This window comes from Leuresthes tenuis, unplaced genomic scaffold, assembly GCF_036924035.1.
Source record: "Leuresthes tenuis unplaced genomic scaffold, fLeuTen1.0.hap1 SCAF_2, whole genome shotgun sequence".
In the NCBI taxonomy this organism is placed as follows: Eukaryota; Metazoa; Chordata; class Actinopteri; order Atheriniformes; family Atherinopsidae; genus Leuresthes; species Leuresthes tenuis.
In genome coordinates, this window is record NW_027325356.1 from 21,038,817 (window position 1) to 21,053,004 (window position 14,188).

Sequence of the window (14,188 nt, forward strand, 5' to 3'; positions counted from 1 at the left end):
GAAATGTGTTTATAAGGGGAAAGTAATTTTATAGCCAAAGTCACTGAGATAACGTGAATGAATTTTAAGACGGATATAAGCTCATCAGTCCAGTTGGTTTAACCTTAAAATGGCTGCAAAGCAGCAGCATAGCAGCAGTTACTGTATGTCCTTTAGTTAAGAGATGAATCCTACTCCTCTCCAGTTTTCATTAATATGCAATTATGATTGATTTTCTTAGACTTGAATCATTGTAGATTTGTTTATATGTATAGTTGTATACAGTCTGTGAACCAAGGTGACCGATAAGTGCAGATTTTAATCATTAGATATCACTGTTGACTGGCTGACACTCTCTTAACATTTTAATTCAGTGGATTAATATAAACATAGATTTCCCTCTGTACGCAACAGAGTTGTATTATCAATGATCTATTAAGTTATTTATTCATTTTAGCGGGAATAAAAGGTAACTTGGTACAATTGACTTAGAAAGTACATTTTTCCTTCACCACATTTACCTGGAGTCACAGTAATGTAGTGTTAGTCACAGATCACCATACAAGCAAAGATTGGGACTTGGAGCTGTGACTCGGGGAGCTGGGACTCGGAGCTGGGACTCGGAGCTGGGACTTGGAGCTGTGACTCGGGGAGCTGGGACTCGGAGCTGAGACTCGGAGCTGGGACTCGGAGCTGGGAGCTTCGGTCTCTCTACGTGGGGCGTCCGCTCAATTATCCGAACGAGCCGACGCCCTGTGATTTAATGTCTTAATGATTTTAGACAGTTTTCAAACCAGTGTCAGGAGTAAACCGGTATGTTTTTTATTTTATTTTGGCTCTACGCTTTAATCTGAAGGAGCCGGACCGGATGTGTCGTGGCGGTTGCTGCCAGCTCAACAAGGTTAGCTTACTATAGGTAGAGATTTTCGGAGCCGCGCAGTAACACACCACACGTAATGGCTGGGAGAAATCCCTTCTCCGCTTTCCTTTAATATGCTCCCTGCTGTCGGGATAAGGGTAGCACCGGACCAGTCTCAAAATGACCACCGGCTTCAGCTCCGGTTCCTCCCGGTTCGCAGATTATTTTGTGATCTGCGGACTCGACACCGAAAGCGGGCTGGAACCCGACGAACTGTCCGGTAAGCATATTAGCCATCGGGTAAATGTCGGGCTGTTACTGGGGAAAATAAGGGAAGAAACGCAGGCGTAAAACCGAGGGATTGTTTGATCTTTGCCGTGTCTCAACGCGAATGTAATGTATTACTGTGTCTAACATGTAATGTCGGTTGTTAGGGTGAATACAAAGCGAGCCTGACGCCGGGCCTAGCTCATCTTCTCTCAGCCTGTTTATTTGTAATGTCCAATGAGGATCGAGGGATTACTGCTTGTTATAGCGCTTTATCGCATTGTAATTTAAAGGTTGTCGTTGAATTCCTCCCCGATTCTGACACTCCCTGTGTATTATAGTAACCCGATGAGGGTGGTTCATAGTTACGAATAAGGTGTGTGTGGGAAAAACCGATTGTTAAATGTATGAGTCTTTTGTTGGTGGAATAACACTGATGTGGATGTAAGGCTGTTGCATGTGCCGAGGTTGTTCTAGCTCCTGTTTGTCTCATTTATGGAAATGAGATTACCTATCAGCTATCAAGGTAGCAGAATACACTCGGGCGGTTTAACCTGTCAGATGGCCAAGGGCTAAAATGTAACATGCCCCCCCCTCCACCAACCTCAGAAGTGCTCAGCATCCATCAGAGCTCCACACTGTGCTCATGACCCCATCCCCTTTGAACACAGTCCTAAAGACAGTGTAAACATCTCACCGAAGCACAGTAGGTCGTGACAACTGGGTGATTTTTGTTTGTTTGAGGGACTATGACCCCACTGATCACGGTTTTATCAGCAGGAGCACGGCTTGTGATCGAAAGACAGGATTCTCAAGTCAATTTGCATGTGAAGTTTGAGCCCTGGCATGATGACGTACAAATAATCGACAAGTTAAAAGAGATTCAGTGGCCCATTTATGCTTTGGAGGGTATTTTACTGCTCTGATCAGTTTTTGTGAAGCACCTCTGTTCCAGTATTCAGTTCCAGGATGACAGTAGAAATGAGGGGGTCACCACAAGGTGTGATGAGTTGAACAATGCTGTGGCCTTCGCTGTCATCGGGTGTTTAGCCCCGCTGAACACTTATGTGGACGTTCGAGTGGCGTGTTAAGCAACAACAAAAGGGAAAATATCTTTTCAAAGCATGTTATTCCAAGAACGTCATTCCAACCCTCCGGCAAAACTAAAAAGCTGTCAAAACAATGCCAAGGTTTTTTTTGTTTGTTTTCTTTTAAGCCATCCTGGGAGGTCACGATCACCCAGCACTTTAAATAGGTTTTCCCTTTAATTGATTGTTCTCTGTTTGTTAAGGTATTTGCTATGGTTAACACAACAATGCAGCAGAGGCAGTGAGGTGACCGGATTGTGTACGCAGAGGAAATTGCATGATTTCAAACGTTTGAAAGAAGTGTCTGCAAAATCGCCGTTTTATGATCGGTCCGAGAGCTTTTCTTCTTTCTTTTGGGATTTAACAAAGGGGAGGATGGGCCGCAGAAAGAGTACCTTTTTTAATGAGTTTGTTAAATTGGCATCACGGCATCGGGGTTTAATCCGCTCTCAAATCTTTCTGGCTTTAGAAATGATTGTTTAAAAAAAAGTCTGCGTGTGAAGTTCGTAATGACTCACACAAGTTTGACTTTTGGGGAAATGGTGCTGTGGTACTAAGGAACTGGACCTGACAGAAGACCAGAATAGTTCTGAACGCTATGGTGTGTGATAATGCAAGTCTCAAGAGATAAACTGGGCATGTTTGATTTGTTTTTTTTGTTTGTGCCTGCAATAACTTTTCTAAAGAGCAAAATTATGAGTCGTTGGTGTCTATAAACTGGTCATTTGCTAGAAGTAGCAACACAAAAACAAATGTTCTCAAATACTTCTGCATATAAATGTTTGTAATTATAGGGAACGTTGGTGTTCTCTTGGGTCTGATTGTATGTCATTCCTCTCGTGGCTTTACCTGCGTCGGGAGTTATATTTGTACCAGTGCCTTTGTGGAAGTGGCACACGGGTCCTGGAGTTTCTGATGCTGTCCGTCTGCCCTGAACGTGTCAGAGAAGAACTCTTCAGAAGGACCGACCCTGCGCCTCGGCGTGGCCCGGAGTTGCGCTTTCTCAAAGAAAAAGTGGTGACTTTCGACAGTGGAGCTTGGTGTCAATATCTCTGTGCCACATCAGTTTACTCACACACTAATGTCAGGGTTTTCCACAGCAGCTGCTTCTGCTAAGCAATATCTCAGGGGAAGCCCTGAAAGAAAGAAAAAAAAAAAAAAAAAAACGAATTTGTCTACTCAACTCAAGCGATTTCTTTAACACTACCTTTGCATTCTGCTCTCTTTTGCCCGTGAAGAGAGATAACAAAATCACTGAAACTAATCTCGTTCTCCACTCATACGCTTGTCTGTCATCTGAGTGTGAACCCATCTAAACTCTACTAAAGTGATGCGACTCTGAGCCTGCTGAGAGCAGCTGATTTAGCTGTAAGCTATTGTTGACCTGGTCACGTCTACAGACAACAGTCCATTTTTACTGAGTGTGGAAATAGTGTGTTTATATATATATATATTTATTTGCTATAACTGCAAGGAGTTTTATTTTAGTTGAAATATGTTGAATATATGCTACATATTTTCCTAATATTGGTGTGATTTATCGTGACTCAGCAGGCAGTGAAAGGCCTGTAGAGTTCCTCTTGTAGCTGAAAGAAAGTTCCCTCCTCCTCAAAGTGAAAAAACTTGACCAAAACCCATTCGAGTTCAGACTCAAACCTCGTACTTCTCTCTTTTTTTTTCTTCTTTTTTTTTTTTACTTCCTCCTGTGAATTTCCTCTCTACGTCTTGAGCACAAAATCAAGTCGAGAATATGGAACTAATAAAAGAACAGAGCGGAGCTGAAAGTGCATGAGGCTAACTGGACTTAATGATGCCGAACGTTGGCTCTGTTTTTGGCCTCTGGTCCTTTCGTCAGCGGCATCTTCCACTTCTGAAAGCTGAGAGTTTTCCGAAATGTTCAAGACAGTCACCCTAGCATTGGTGTAAGATAGAGAAAAGATTCTCTTCCTTTAAACATGCGTTTGTGCCGCTGTGCGAAGATCCTGTTGTAGTTCAGAGCGCCTCAGTAGACGGCTGCTTTGTCTGTCGTTCAGCTTTCAGATGCTTAAAATCGTCAGCGGTCGTGTCAGATGCCTCTGAAGGATTTCATTTTAATTCCTCTTAAAAAAGCAGGTCACTGTTACAGACACTGTTTTTTTTTCTTTCAAATTGTTTTCATGGCATGGAAATGCATATTTTTCCCCGTGTGTGTGTGATAGCGTTTCTTTGAAGCGTGTCTGACTCGACAGAAGTGTAACCCACTGAAACTTAGAAACCGACGCACAGCCCGGAGGCTTTGAGGTCAAACATCAGTGCTGTTGTTCTACTTACTGCATGCCGCTGCTGTTTACTGTAGAAAGAGGTTAGGGGCCTGCCCTTATCAGCCTTTTCAGTTATGACTCGAAGGGAGGAAATGGTGTGGAAATTCCATTTTCACAGGTTACATGTGATTTGTAAGCTAAACAGATGTTACAGGTGTGCAGTTCCCTGGAGTTTTAATTTCTTCTTGATTATTTGGGAATATTTAAACAAAAAACAAAAAAAACAAACCATCCATTATGAGGCCATCGGGGCAGACTGGTTGAAAATGAAGAAGTTGGGGAATTCTGCAGTGATTTGATTTGGTAGAGCAAAAAGAAAATGAAAATGAAAAAGAAAGGTCGGGTCGAGGCTCGATGTTGTAACTCTGCTGAATGCGTAATTTACAAAATTTGCCTAATCAGTCAGTCTTCACACGCAGGAAAAAAAACAGCTGATTCACTTTAGTGTTGTGACCAATAACCTCAGGATTTCTGGCTCCAGTTTCCTAAAGTTCGCCTCCTAGCTGCTAACTAAAGATCCAGTGAAGGGTCAGGCAGGTCAAGTTTCAAAGAAAAGGATCAGGATGGAGCTGGATCTGCTGGTGATTAATTGGTTAGGCAGTTAGTTTATTTGCTAACTGCTTTCAAATTAGTTTGCAGCTGAAGCCATTTGACTGTTGAAAACGATCTGTTTGAATTGGTTTAAGTAGGAATGTAGCCAGGTGAAAATCAGTTTTTAAACGGAATGTTGCTCGAGAACGAGGCGTTCGAGGACCAGGCTTTGCTTTGATGTTTTGTGTTGCAGCCATCGTTTTACACCAAACTGTCCATTTGATATGAAGTGGGCATACAAAAAAAAAAAAAAGAAATGGTGAAGAGCTAGTTCAGCTTCCTGTCTCAGAACAGAAGCAGCATCTGTAACCTTTCAGTATCATTACTGGTCGTATGCATGTTATGTGGACTGCTTTAAACCCTTACACCTTAAACTTTGCCGACCAAACTTTTTGTTGATGATTGGATGAAACGAACCAAATCAGGCTGTCTGATGGTTCTTTTCAGGCATTTAACACCCGCATGTTCCACTTTCTTCATATGATGCAACAGGGGCACATGTGCAGTAAGAAAAACAAACAAACGGTCCAAATTTCCTTTTGGCGCCGTGTTTGCAGCACAGTCGGGACCTGATTAGCATATGTATGACCCTGCAGCCTCACAGGCGATACTGGAAACGCCGGGAGCTGAGGGACATGAGTACACTTCTAGGCAGGCTCGGCTTATTCAAATGCTAAATATCCTTTTGAATTTCCTAGGCAGCCTCTCTTTCCCTTTCCTATTCAGCAAACTAATAAGGATGAATGGCCTGACATGAAAGCTAGCCTTAAATGCATTATATAGTCTCCCCCCAGCTTCACTCAGTCGTTTATTAATGTTTGATAATTTGTCTGAAAATGAATCTGGGGAAGTTTGGATGCAGTTTGAGGTTTGGCAGGAACCATTTGATAGATCTTAAAGTGCTCAGATGTGCACCGTTAACAAGGGATAGAAGCTTAGCATTACAGGGTTGATAAAGCTGAAAATGCCATTCATTGATTTCTGTCTGCTTTGGGATTCTGCTCAATATTGGATGAATGCGGACACCTTCAGCAGGGCGTCGTGGCGTTCAGCAGCTCTGCCGCTCGGTGGACTGATGCACGATTCTCTGTTTGAAGCTCTGAGATATCGTGGCCTTCAGAGAGAGCAGTTGGGTTGTTATGTTCCTGAGTAAAACACACATTTATGTCATGTTAGGAAGCATTTAAGGTATCACAGGAAGAAGAAATTGGAATGGGAATACACAGTGGAGACCGGTACTCTCATTATTTTTAACACTTTCTCCAACAATAGGTTGCATTTTCTGCAAATCTACCTGCAGTGTTTCTCATATCGCCAAAGTCCTGATTGTTAACCTGCTTAACGTTGCGTCTTTTTGTTCCTTTTGAGTTATTTATTTGAGTTAATCAACATCGCAACACTTCAACCGTTCTTTTTCCCTTAATCAAATATGTAAAAAGCCTTTTTTACGATCATTGCTTGGCTAATCGCCAAATATTTCCCGCACCCTCCGCCTCTCATTCTCTCAAACACCATCCTGAAATAGGCAAGCGTTACGATGCGTGTGTCTGTCCAAACAACTGTTGATTTCCAAGCGTCCCATGGTGTTTAAAAGTAGCCTCGTTCTCCCTCGGAAAATAGATGTGGGTATTGAAGTGTGTCAGATGCCGTGGATTGTGTGAGTTTAAACGTGTCGACGTGCTCGGCTGCTTCCTAACTGGCTCTGTGGGAGATCATCATCATCATCACGTTAAGTATAGCTGAGTTCACCGCACACACGTCGTCTTTACCTTACACGAGCGATCACTTTGTCGGATGAAGCTGTGGGGAATTTTCAATCCCATTGTCTGATGGATTTACATTTACAAATTCAGTTTTTGCAAAAGAAACTGAAAAATATGGGTATGAGAGCAACTTTGTTGGCGATCCAGCTGGGTTGATATACACTTTATACAAAAAAAACCCCTGAACTTTGGAGCACGTGCGAACAGACGAGCAGCAGTATCAATGTATGTTCAGTAGACTCGAGCACTGATGTAGAAATGGTCTAACTGTGTAACAATCCCCAAAAAAACCCCCAAACATGTCCTTTTACAAATGCACACAAACACACCCACGCTGCTGGGACTGAGCTGAGTTGTAGGACGTGAGGGATGTTGTTGCTGTGCTGTTTTCAAGGGTTTGGTTGTCTGTCCTCCGTGTTCTTTTGCAGGCAGTCAGATACAGCCTTACGTGCAGAGAGGTACATCCCTTTATGTCAGTGCTGGTGACTGAGGAGAGCTGTGGGTGGTCCCTGGCTCATTGGATGTGGAGGCAGAGCTCAGCGACGCTCCACGCCCACAACTACCGGTCCACATGACATCCAATATGACAAATCGAAGAGCGCGCAGAGCCTGTTGTCCCTCATGTCAACAAGTGTCTGCTCCAGGTCAGGCAGGTAGCCTGTAAATGGCAGCAGTTATCAGATGAGACCTTTTTGGTGGAAAAACCTCAGTAGTCTCAGTCAGTGGCTCTTGAGCCAGACTCAAGATGTAACTTGGTCACATAAAAAAAAAAAGAAAAACAGAAATAAAAGATATGAAGCCAGAATATTTTTTTTACCAAGTTGAACATTTCATGCGGGAAGATGCAGGATTGTTAGATTTGCTTACAGCCTTTGCATATCCCCACATTTTATAACATTTCCTTTGTCAAGAGACATGGGATTAGATAGATAGATAGATGGATAGATAGATAGATAGATAGATAGATAGATAGATAGATGGATAGATAGATAGATAGATAGATACTTTATTAATCCCAAGCGAAATTCAAAGTACATCACTTTTTGATTTTCCCAACACATTTATTTTCTTAATCACCATTTATGTTTGAGGTAATACTACAGATAAGGCCTCCTTATGTAACCAGATAACAAGGCTGTTTGTCCTTGAAACATCAAACCTCGCTTCCCCTTAATCTCTCGTCTTTTCAGATTTTTGTACATTTGTATTGATTCAGACCTTTCTGAGTGTTTTTGTACACGTGTCCTGCACTGTGCAGCTGGTGAGTGCTCTGATATGCATCTCATGTTATGTCACAAGCAAAAAAAAAGACTCCTCTGTGAACTTGTGAAAGCCAGCTGTGGGTGTGATCTATGCAAATTGCCCATTGGCAGTAGCCAAGATGCACTAACTTTCCTCTCCTGGTACTGATTTAAAGCCTTAAACTCACCTCTGACGCCAAATCCCAAGTATTCTGAATGTGGATCACTGCTACGCTGCCTTTCCAAGGCCGGCATGCTGAGCGAGGGACTGATTATTTATTTGAGCATCTAGAAAACCTCCGCATTTGGACATGTAACACGGTTAAAAAGTACAATTATTGGAGGAAGTCTTTGGATTCTTCGTAATGTTAGTAGAAAAAAAAAAAAAAGCTAAACTCTTCTTCCAATTTGCTCCACAGCCAGATGCTTCCAGATGTTTGCAGCGTTACTGAAAGACTGTACAAGCCATTTTAGTCTCATCATCTCTCTGTTTCTGTTTTCTGTTTCGGAGTCTGACCCACATTTACATGCTCATGAACTCCGGAAATTAGCTTGTTATTTCACCGAGGCAGCATTTGAACAAAGTCCCGTAACAAATATGTGCCTTTTAAGTATATATGGTGATTAAACTCTGATTCTGAAGGCATCTCAGTGGGATGAAACCTCACCAAGGACTGAATTATTCGCCCGTCCCTACAGTCTATAGTAATGCGACTGTCTGACCTGTCTGAGTTGTGTTCCTGACCTAGTTTCTTCTGATATAAAAGTAACTACCAGATTAAACCACTTAATCCTTCAGACATTTAGTCTCTTGCCTGGATTTGTTTCACTTCGCTGAGGACCCCAATGTGAACTTGTTTTCGTTCTCCTTTGGATCAATGAAAGAAGACGCGTGGGGAATCGAAGGGGATACATTAGGAGTGGGATGCTGGGAACATCTTTCCTGTTTAAAGACACAAAGAGTAAGACTCTTTTACTCTTTAACAAGGATTGATTCTCATAAAGTCCAGTAAGGAAAGTCCTGAGTTCTCATTGGTCACATTTCCCCGGGTGCGGTCTCCATGCTGACCCGGCGTAGCCACAAATGAGTCCATGGCTTGTGTTAACCAGCTCACATTTTTCTTTTATTTATTCATTTTTATTCGCCAGCGGAACCGTTGTATTGATGCTTGTCAAATGTCATGCGTGAGGTGGACAGTAAGCACCACTGACTGGTGCAAAGAGTACAAAGGGTCTTCTTTCTGGAAAATGTCAGATAAGCTGACATCGCTCCAGGGCTGCGGCGTAAGAGCGGCTATTCACTGCCATCTAACCCATGACTGTCTGCTGATAAGATCGACATGTTGGGACGGTGTTCCCCACTTGGAAATGTTTTTGTCAGCATGAAATGAACATGTCGGAATCTATTTCAGGGTCATTTATTTGGAAATGCTGTGCGTCACATACCTTGTGACTTTCAAGACCTCCTTTGCCCTCCTTCATTCACGCTGAGGAAATCTTCTATATAAACGTCACACACACACCATATGGACATACATATGTGTGTTCATTTGCTAAAACCCTTCACTGGAAGCGGACTGGGGACTGTTTAATAAAGGTTCATTGTGCCTATTGCCCGCTTCTGTGCTAAACAACCTTCAGTGTGATGTACATGAAAAAGAAATGTTAATAACTGGCTGAACGTATTTTGATGAATGCTGTCATTGTGTGCATGTGGGCTTGCTAACGTTAGCATTTCCCTTGAAGTGCGCCATCCCTAATTTTAATCGAGCAAGAGCTGCTAGCACAGCTGCTTCTTTGCTGAGAATACAATCCGTGTTGGAGCAGTATGGATTTGCATGAAGAAGAGGAAACTGCGACACACAGAGAAATGCTTCATCGTCGTATCATAACCACACCAGCTGGCTTGAATTCGCACAGCCACCTGACACGAACAGATAACTAACGTCCTGTGTGTGTGTGTGTGTGTGCGCGCAGCTCGTTCTCAGAGCAAAGCTTCGAAAGTGGAGCCGTCAGGATGTTTATGCACAAACTGAGAAGTGATGCGCTACCCATCGAGAAGCAGGCTTTTAATTATATTTTTGTTTTATTTGTTGTGTAGCTTTATGCCAGTATATAGAGGCTACTAAATTCAGAGATGGGGCCAGAGGAAATTTGGCGAGTGCAAACGAAGGTAACCGTTCCACCACACACACTGTTCTCCCTCCTAACCTGAGCTCAGCTTTAACCCTTCCACCTTCAACCTGGCGCACCTTGTTTTTTTTTTTTTTTTATTTGATTTTTTTCTTCCTCAGCAAACCCTTTTTTTTTTTTTTTTTTTTTTTTTTACTTGAAAATCTGAGTTCTTTTAGAGTAATTTCCTGCACAGGTGTGGGGACCTGCCCTTTCTGTTTGACACGATTTAGACTCCTCTCCTCCTGTTTTTTTTTTCTTCCTCTAAACACCCCCCCCCCTCCCCATCTCTGTCACCTCCTTCAGCAGCAGCTGAACAAGGAGCTGACGTTTGACAATCACTGCTTCTGTGTCTCGCGCACACACAAATCTAGTGTTGCCTGCACTGGCATTGCTTGGTCAATGTTTACTCTCCCCCCTACACTCTGAATGACTTTTCAGTACTGCCTTGGTATGTGCATCACTTCTGCTTTATTCTGGGTTTGAATCAACTCAATCTGTGCTCATATGACTGATTAATTTGTGTCTCCCTCTGTATTGCCATTAAAGCTGTCTTAAAGCATTATGATTGCTGATCTCAGTTCAATATTTCCCCAAAACCCGCAGATGTTAATTTGTCTACTTGAATAGGATGCACATGGCAGCTTTATATGGCGCAATACAACCTTCCTCTCAAGACAAATGTGCTGATTTGCTTTTTCCTCTGGTGTTGCGCCTGGCACTTTATGCCTGCATCTGATCAAACTGTTGCTCTGCTCCTGTCTCTACTCGCACTAACTCTTTGTGTCGCTTTTTTTTTTGTTTGTTTTTTTTGCGCTCTCTATTTGTCTGATTTCCAGGTGAGAATTTTGAGCAGAGTCCACTGCGGAGAACCTTTAAGTCCAAAGTCCTGGCACATTATCCCGACAATGTCGAGTGGAATCCGTTTGACCAGGATGCAGTCGGCATGGTAAGGATTTCCCACCGTTCTAACTTAAGACCGTCAGATATTTCTGAGTGATGGGTTTGAAGTTGTTATTGTAAAATGAAGCGTTACTAAATCACATCTTCTCCTTTCTGAGGGAAGAGTATTCAGGATCACAAAGCTGTTATGTGCATATTGCACTTGTGATTAAAGATGTATTTTCACTACTTCCAGCTGGGATTGTTTCTTTGCTCTTATTCCTTGTCTATGTGTTCCCTCGCAGCTCTGTATGCCAAAGGGTCTGTCCTTCAGGACACAGGTTGACTCCAGGGAGCCGCAGTTCCACTCGTTCATCATCACCAGAGAGGACGGCTCTCGGACCTACGGCTTCGCCCTCACCTTCTTCGAGGAGGTGACCAGCAAGCAGATCTGCAGCGCCATGCAGACTCTTTACCACATGCACAATGCAGAGCAGTACGACATCTTGCACACGCCCACCTCCCCGCCAGGACCCGAGGACCAGAGAGTCCCGCAGTCACGTCCTGTGCTCCACGCCGCACCCGCCATCTCCCGTCTGCAGCGCTTCAACTCGTATGACATCAGCCGCGACACCCTGTACGTGTCGAAGTGCATCTGCTTGATCACGCCCATGGCTTTCGCTCAGGCCTGCAGAAAGGTGCTGCAGCAGCTTCACCAGGCCGTCAGCTCCCCCCAGCCGCCACCCCTCCCGCTGGAGAGCTACATCTACAACATCCTCTATGAGGTGCCCCTCCCACCCTCCGGGCGCTCCCTCAAGTTCTCGGGCGTCTATGGGCCTATCGTCTGCCAGCGGCCGAGCACCTCCGAGCTGCCCCTCTTTGACTTTGCCATCGGTGAAATGTTTAGTCTGCTGGGGGTGGAGAACGTTCTGCAGCTGTTCACGTGCGCCCTGCTGGAGATGCAGATACTGCTCTACTCCCAGCGTAAGTCGCAGTCTTCTGCTGTTACGCTCAGATCTGTTCGCTTAAAATGTGCGTCTGGCTCACTCTGCAACCAGTTTCGAGCAGAAATCAGGGTTGTATTTAAATCTTACTTGGTTTCGACACACTTCGACAAAACTGTTTGTTTTCAAAAAGCTGGAGGAAGGGGATGCAGAAACGGTGAAAAAAACGATCTGTAACAGCTGTTGATTTGAGAATTATCAGGTCTCATGACCCCAGTTTGCAAAGTCCTTCTCATGAGATCGATCTGGAGCCAGATGACATATCAGTGTCACAATATGAGACCAAATATTGTCAGAGGACCTAAAGTAGTTATTTTGAGCTGATGTTGCTTTAAAGCATTTATCCTCGTTGATACATTTTAGGTTGATGAGGAAAGCCCAGATCACTGATGGCACAAGAATGTTGTTCCATTATGGATACTTCATTTTATTGTGCAATTATGTCACGCTGACATTTGTTTTTCTGTTGCCATAATTAGAGACACATAATGGGAAAAGCTCACAAGGTTTGCTGTAGGTTCCAAGAAGGCCTGCGGTATAATATACTGTACGTTATAGCAGTCCTAATCTAATGTGTTCAGAGTCCAAAGAGCTGACTTTTGTCAAGAGGGTATTAATTTAGGGGGGTAAAAAAGGCACCACAGTGCACATTTTTCATCTCTGCTGACAGCGTTGCACTTTGTTGTTCGCATGAAATGGGAAAAGAAGTCATTATGATGTGGAAAAGAAACGAGGCTGTTAGAGAAGTTTAAACCTGCTTCCGCTGGGACACCTGCAAAAGGATTTGTGGAGCGGTCGGACTCGGTCCCCTCTCATTCTGAGGATGAAAGTGTGTGTGGTTGCCGGGGGTTTCCAAGGCTTAAAGACTGCTTTGCATGCTCTTTTCACAGAACACTGGCTCTCTCAAGAAAGCGTCGCTCGTCCCTGAGAGGCTTAGGAAAGTAGTGTCCTTGGCAAAATTATTTTAATTTCCTGTGTGTTGCTTTTGATACTTTGGATTTCAGATTTAACACGACTTAATAGGTTGAACTTTAGGCCATCGTCAGTGGTGATATAATAACGCCCATTTTGTCTGTGTTCACTGTGAGCAGAGGTAGTTTTCTTTTCCTTTTTTAAGAGACTGTGGAGAAACGGGTAGATCGTGTCAGGTTGTTGGGTCTGGTGTGATGACTGGATCCATTACAGGGGCAAAAAAAAAAAAGGCAAATCTGCAGGGGCTGGAGGGGGAGAAGCTCTTAGAGGGGGAAAGCTGTGATGTTGCTAGGCAACCCAGGGACAGGGAGGATGGCAGTGATGCAGGATGATTATTATTGGTCGGCAGTGACATCATGCTTCTCCTCACCCCCGTGAGGCTCGTCGCTGCAGAGCATGTGAGGGCTGTTGTGTAAAGTTGAGCTCCGGCAATCTCCCACCGAGAAGAAATGAGGGGCTGTTCAGAAAAGACGCCGCGCACCGAGGAGAGGCTCCGCAAATACAGAGTGTTGTAGGCCAAAAATAGAGCTGGAATCTATATCTCAATGAGGAGGAGGGGGGAAAAAAGCCCCGTTTAGCATCTTTACCGTGAAGCCATAAAGGACGCGGGCCCCTCCTTCTCCTGTTATTCTCCGACAGGAAGCTCGTCGTGTGTCAGCTGTGGTGACGAGCTGCAGCCCAGCCATCATTTGTTAGGGTTCTTTCACTGGCGTTTTCTACCGTGCGCTTAAAAGTGACAGGACAGCTTAGAGGAGAGGGCCTTGAAGAGGAGATCTCAAGTGAATGAGGGCGTTCACATATGTGAGCCACAGAGATGGAACCATCAGCAATAATAACAGAAAGCGCCGAGAGGCTGTAGAGAGGCTCTCCATGTTCATCCTAGTTCTTAAACCATTCAGACAGCCATTTTCAGAACTTAGTAAGCACTGTGCGTTGTACGTTTTTCTCACAGTCACTAAGCATCATTTAGACAGATGCTTAAAGACTTCCCTTAATCTGCCAGGGGATTTAAAGGTTGTTTTGTTTTTGTGTAGAGAAGGTTGATGTTAAGAAGTTGACGGTAAAACTGC

At 43.9% G+C, this 14,188-nt stretch overlaps 1 protein-coding gene across 3 annotated transcripts in view; it reads left to right on the forward strand.

The window, feature by feature from the left end:
* Positions 1–884: 884 nt before the first annotated feature.
* The window catches only part of dennd5a (DENN/MADD domain containing 5A), a 30,920-nt gene continuing 17,616 nt past the window's right edge, over positions 885–14,188 (forward strand). For 2 of the 3 annotated variants that reach the window (XM_072380644.1, XM_072380645.1), the window contains exons 1-4: positions 885–1,118; positions 10,190–10,261; positions 11,100–11,209; positions 11,448–12,126. In XM_072380644.1, the coding sequence (XP_072236745.1) occupies positions 1,019–1,118; positions 10,190–10,261; positions 11,100–11,209; positions 11,448–12,126 (961 nt within the window). In that variant the 5' untranslated portion in view covers positions 885–1,018. The remainder of the gene's footprint in view (positions 1,119–10,189; positions 10,262–11,099; positions 11,210–11,447; positions 12,127–14,188) is intronic. The other variant, XM_072380646.1, reaches the window with a different exon arrangement.